Here is a 6,443-nt window from a genome sequence, read left to right on the forward strand (position 1 = left end):
CTTTACCTTAGTGCGTGGTCACGAGGTGCACCTTCTTGTCCTGCGAGAGGATCCATTTGGCTTGTGAAGCTGGACTGACAGTTTGTTATAATGACAAGAAAGCACACACAGTTGACAAAGGAATGATTTAAAGAGTTAAGAAGGGGGAGGGGAGGGAAATGGGAGCTTATACATATATGGAGAAGGGAGGGCAGCACGATTATCATCTTCTGAACAAGCTTTGACACATATCCTCCCATTTCCACACAGATACCGTAAGCTTACGCTAATCATGTACTAATGTCATAACTAGTCGATATTACTCCGAGTATGCCATATCACGTTCTTGCAACAATATTTACACCATGCTGATTAAATCACTGAAAATGCAATTCTGTATTGTCTAAGAGGTTGAAAACATTCCAGTTCCCATTGAAAACCTGTAGTATAATTTGACGCAGCAAATAAAGCAAAATTGCCCTTTTAAAGAATGAAACATTAAGACAATCTGACCTTTAAAATGAACTGAAATCCATCTTGTGTAATAGCTTTTCGTGAGCTTCGTTCTTTAACGAAAACATCAGCTTTGTAGGTTATTCATAATTATCAATATTGTTAATGTTGTAAACATATTGTCATCTTCTGAACGTGGTCCCGAGCCGAGCCGATGAATTGCAACACGTGGTCCTGAGCCGATGAAGATCAGCCGAGACGGAAGGTCGAACCAGCTTTAACTCCGAGGCGACCGGCCGAAGATGACGGTTATTTTTGGCATGCGCGGGAATGAAGGAACGTGAGACGTTTAGCTGAACAGAACACACAGGTTTATTCCGAAACCACAAACAAGTAAACATGACAGTAAAATGTACTACAATAACGATTTCATAACAAAATAAATCGTGGACGGAAATAAAGGTTGATTAAAACTAAATTCCCTACGGTGAGGATCCTCCACATACTGTCACAACCACATGCACAGGGGAAAATAAAATGCAAAATATAATCTCCCCCTTTTCCAGCACTTAGCTCTGCCCATAATGGGTCCTTTTAGGCGGTGGGTGGCTGTTAGAGCTTGATGCCACACAGGCGGGAACTTGGCAAGGTGAAGACGGCCAAGAAAAGGCCTACATATCGAAACAACCCAAAATGGCGGCAGTGCCGCAGGTCGAAAACACCCAGGCGTGAGGCAAGTAGTCAAGACAGCCCTCCTTCAGATTCCTCTGGTGTCTGGGGAAGCACAACGCAGCCTCCAACTCCTTGGTGAGTCCAACAATCACATGCCTTCTTCAAATGCACAAAACGTTCCCCTCACAAGCGCACAAAAATGGCGAGCTTCTTGTTTGTCCCGACCACCAACTGCACTCCTCCACTTCACATTCACTCTCTCGAGCCAATCATCGAACGTCCCTCACATTTCGCCCGTCGACCTCCTAACGGCCAATTGCGTACCTCGGGGCGTGGCCGGCCTCTTTCCTGTCCGCCCTCCTGATTCCCCTCCTCGCTTGTGGGCGGGGCCTTTTGCCTACGAGGTCCGTCGGGGGCGGGGCTTAGTCCGGGAACCTGTTTCCTTGCAGTTGACGGTTGTTGTAGTTTAAAGGTAGTCAACGTAGTCAACGTGTGGCCCTGAATGGATTTCTCTCATCTCCCCTTCCCGTTCAGGCTGGAGTTCCCCAAGGCAGTGTGCTGGGCCCTGTGCTTTTTCTGGTCTTTATCAATGATCTCTCCGACTCTCTGGAAAATCCTCTGTATCTCTTTGCTGATGACTCCACTCTCTGCCGCTCCATTCCTCTTCCCTCAGATCGGCAGTCTACAGCCTCCTCACTCTCTGAAGACCTGGACAAAATCACAGACTGGTCAAACATGTGGAACATGTCTTTCAATCCTGACAAATCTCACTCTCTTACTATGTCTCTCCGAAAAGATCGACTGGACAACCCTCCCATCTACTTTCTCAACAATCCTCTCCAAGAAGTTCTGTCGCTCAAGCTTTTGGGTCTCACCATCTGCCATGATCTTTCTTGGGAAAACCACATTTCCAAGCTGGCCTCCAAAGCCAGTCGCCGACTGGGCATCCTCCGTCGTGCGAAGTCCTTCCTAGGCACACCTGAGCTCCTCACCACATACAAGGCTTTCATCCGCAGCTCAATGGAATACTGTTCTCCCCTATGGGCTGGTGCTCCTGCCTCACACCTGGCTCGGCTTCACGCTGTTGAATCCAAAGCTTTCAGGATCATTGGAATCTCCCGCGATGAAGCTATCTCTGAGGGCCTTTCACTCACTCACCGCAGGCAGGTAGGTGGTCTTTCTGTCTTCTACCGACTCCTCTCCGGCCTTGCTCCCCCAGCTCTCTCTGTGCTCTGTCCCCCAAATATTCCTACAGGTCGCACAAGATCTGCCAGCCACCCTCTGATGGTTAAACTGCCGAAATCTCGGCTCTCTGCTCACCTTCACTCTTTCATTCCTCTTTTCTCCTGCCTCTGGAACAAACTCCCACACTCACTTCAATCACACTCCTCCCTCCAGGTCTTCAAAACAGCTGTTCACCACCATCTCTTATCTTCCCCCATCCAAAACCTTGATCTTTTCTACCCCCACTAATTCACCCCAGATCCACCTTGTTTGAAATTCCAACTTCTTTCCTGGAAGTCTTGGCAGTGTCCATATGTTTTATACCTCTCCCACCCCCCTCCCCCTTCCCATGCCTCCCCCCCCCCAAAGCCCTCTCCCTCCCACAGTTCTCTCGATGTCTCCATGTCTCTCGGTCCCTGCTCTCAAATGTTGTGTTTGTGTCCTTCCCCCTCTCTCCCCATCTTGTCTACCGCTCCCGATGTTATTTGTTTTGTGTGTCTGTTTGTCTTTCTGTGTGATTAATGTTCGCTCTTTCACGAGCCTCGATCTTGTATACAAAAAAAAAAAAAAAAAAAGGTGGCTTTCATGGCCGGCCATGGTAAATGTAATTTAAAGGCGGTGCAAAAACATTAAGGAACGATTACAGGGGGGTAATCATGCATGGGGAGAACAACCCTTAATCCCGAGCGATAATTAGCACAATACCACCCCACTTGTGGTGAGCAAATAAACAACCTTAAGCTACAGTTTCCCTACTTAAGTACATCAAGATTGCTCCTACGTGTCATGCGGTCCAAGCTATTAATTATACAGTGCTACCTCTCCTATGGGATTCTTTCACCTACCCCCCATAAACGAAACAATATTACTTGGACGTGGAAAGCTTTCATTTGTTGTTGAATTTTTTTTTTCTAGTTCATCCACGAGTACAACGCACACCCAAGTCTTTCATGAACCATCTGGCCAGACCTGATGTTTGACTGAAGGTGGCAGGGGTTTGTAATTTATTATTTAGGGTGCTGTCGATAGGTCAGCTATTCTTCACAAATGACACCGTAGAGTATTTAACATCCACCAATAAACAGTCCTGGCATACAGATCCTCCTGTTTAACGTCCATCCAATGGGTGCGTACACATTGATGCCCCGCCCTGCATTTAAAACACCAGGATGGCAGTTTATAGCGGTGTTCAGATTCAAACCCAGGCTAGACAGCTCATAAGCGAGTATGGCATTAGTTTTAAGATATCTTGCTATCTCCTATGAAAAAGACAGCACCTCCTATACCCTCCTAACCAGAAATAAAAAATATTTGTAGTAAAGAAGGTTCATTTTCTTTCTATGGCACTTTGGGTTTGATGTAAGCTGACCCTACTGCCTCTCTTTGTCGCCTATATTTGTCCCTAACACAGGCAGAGCTTGCATTGCTCTCCGAGGGCTTTGGTGAAGTGGACCGGGAGACTGTGGAGGCCATCCTGGCTCGAGAAACACTGAATGCACCTGAAATGATGATTTTTGAGGCAGCACATCGTTGGGCAGGAGCTGAATGCGCACGACTGGGCCAACCGCTCAGTGCCGATTCCAAGCGGGCAGTGCTAGGGAAGGCACTACACCTCGTGCGCTTCCCCGTTATGCCACTTGCAAAGTTTGCTGATGGTCCTGCGCAGTCTGGTCTGCTCACAGCACGAGAGACCAGTGACGTATTCTTGTGGTTCACTGCACAGAACAGACCAGAGCTTCCATTCCCAACAACGCCACGCCGTGGACTGGCACCACAACGTTGTCACCGCTTCCAGTCCTGTGCCTATCGCAGCAACCAATGGCGGTATCGTGGCCGATGTGACTCGGTGCAGTTTGCCGTCGATCGCCGCATTTTTCTGGCAGGTTTTGGCCTTTACGGTTCGAGTGCAGGCCCAGCGGAGTATTCGGTACAGATTGAGCTGAAGCGACGTGGCTCTCTCGTGGCTCGTCATGCAGCACGGTTTGTCTCGGACGGATCAAGTGCAACATTTCCTGTGTTTTTCGATCAACCTGCCCAAGTGGAGCCAGACGCCTTTTACACAGCGAGCGCTGTTCTCGACGGTGGAAGTCTCAGTTACTTTGGACAAGAGGGCATGACCGAGGTTCAGTGTGGAAAGGTCACATTCCAGTTCCAGTGTTCTTCAGATAGTACCAATGGTACAGGTGTACAGGGCGGGCAGATACCTGAGCTCATTTTTTATGTATGACCTACAATTTCGCCGTGAGCATTGTATCGGCTTTATGATGATGAAGACACCCGAAACAAAAACTGTTACCCTGACATGCCCTCGCCGAGTAACCTTTCAACTCTAATTCATGATTGCAGTTCTCTCACTCACCTTGACCGTAGACTTTGATCAGTATAACAGTGGCACTTACTAAGAATGAAACGCCTCGGCCATTCAAAGGGATAAAGCTTTGGTTTAATCTCGCATTCTCTGTTGAGCCTATGATGCGAGGTGAACTTGTGAAGATATGAGTAATCCAAGGGTAAAACTAAAACTGTCTCACGACGGTCTAATCCCAGGTGAGGAATACTTGACAGATATCTGACCTACATGTCAAAAATGTTTTCATGACTTTTGCAGTTGATCCCATGTTTATTGTGCCATATTGTATGTATAGATATAGTGTAGAAACGATGAGAGTTTCACTTTAAACCCGAGGGTTGGATGTCTTCCATGGTGGCACCCATTACAGGTCTAATTTGTGGTTTTGGTGTATCATGGAAGCACGTTTCCCACGGTTTTAGTCTCAGTGCCACCCATCGCGGTGCCACCCTTTGCACCGTAATTAAACATAAGAGTTATTGTGCAAAGGGTGGCCTCGGTGCCACCCTTTGCACAATATTTTTTCCCCAACTTGTTGATTTTGTTTTATAATTTCGATAAACGTGTGACGACGATGTGTATTGCTGATCTCCACCCTTCATCGGTTTCACCTTGTAAGCTTGCCCAAGGGTGCACACCAAGCAAGCACTACTCCTGTAATGCCGGTTTATTTTGTTGTTCTCGTAAAGACAAGTCGTCGTGTATCATGTCGTGTATGCTGTAGACTAGTCGTTTCCTTCAGAAATCCTTTCCACCTGTCTAAATTGCCAAATGAACTACATGGTTGCCGACTTGTTGGGTAAACTCCTGTCATTACAAACGTTATTGTTGTGTAATGTTGTGTTACAACGGTTATTCTTGGAGTTGTATTTGATAGGACTCGGTTAAGCAATGAGCGAATTACATTCGTCAAGATTGCTCTTTTTCTTGAATAAATATCTCGAGCATGACTGCAATGTTTGACACCTGTTCTTGAGCACTGAACACTGCACAATTTATTATTATATTATTGTTTTAATTTCTCACCACTTATGTTTGTCTTTTGTACACACAGGAACGCTGCAGGTGTTTGAAAAAAAAAAATCTAACGTCTTATTTTGTGTGCAGCACATTGCTGGGAACTATTGCATCGTGCTGGCTAGGGGTGCTGCTCTGCCCCCAGTGGATACCTTCAAGGTGACGGCGATAGCTCATCTACTCTTTGCAAAGGGCACCGTGCCCGTAGGCTTTTTAACGTACACTCACCAATGCTAGCAGATGGGACGCACAGTCGAATGTCCATCTGGGGACAGCACACACATTGATGCCTCACGCTGCCTGCAAAACACCAGGCCAAGTGTTTATAGCTGGGGCAAGATTCAAACCCAGGCTTGACAGCTCAGAGGCGAGTGTGCATATCTCTAGTGCACATACCTGAAAGATCCCTGCCTTGCTACCATCCTAACTATTCTCTCCTTTGTTTTTAGACGATTAGGTATTGCCACTGTCTCTTCTGCACGTATTTTGTCTCTACCCCTCATCTATCTATAATTCCAGTAATCTCTGTGTGTATGTGTGTGTGTATGTGTGTGTGTATGTGTGTGTGTCGTTTGTCTGTGACCGCTGTTTCTCGACAACCACGGGTCCGATATACTTGAAACTTGCCAGGTATATTGCTGGGGACCCGAGGGTGTGCCTTTTCAAGGTTTCATATTAATCGGAGAAGTAGTTACCGAGCTATGGCGATTTATTTACCAAACTCCGCAAGCCGTTCGCTTTGGACCAA

General features: G+C 46.8%; 1 protein-coding gene across 5 annotated transcripts in view; it reads left to right on the plus strand.

Moving 5' to 3' along the window:
* The window catches only part of LOC137436990 (BTB/POZ domain-containing protein 3), a 67,749-nt gene extending 61,557 nt beyond the window's left edge, over window positions 1-6,192 (plus strand). For 3 of the 5 annotated variants that reach the window (XM_078787000.1, XM_068131267.2, XM_068131266.2), the window contains one exon: window positions 3,740-5,628. In XM_078787000.1, the coding sequence (XP_078643126.1) occupies window positions 3,740-4,555 (816 nt within the window). In that variant the 3' untranslated portion in view covers window positions 4,556-5,628. Of the gene's footprint in view, window positions 1-3,739; window positions 5,629-5,732 lie in introns of those variants that run through there. The other 2 variants (XR_013625028.1, XR_013625029.1) reach the window with 2 other exon arrangements.
* Window positions 6,193-6,443: the final 251 nt, after the last annotated feature.

This window comes from Myxine glutinosa, chromosome 11 (genome assembly GCF_964187855.1).
Source record: "Myxine glutinosa chromosome 11, kmMyxGlut1.1, whole genome shotgun sequence".
NCBI classification, from domain to species: Eukaryota; Metazoa; Chordata; class Myxini; order Myxiniformes; family Myxinidae; genus Myxine; species Myxine glutinosa.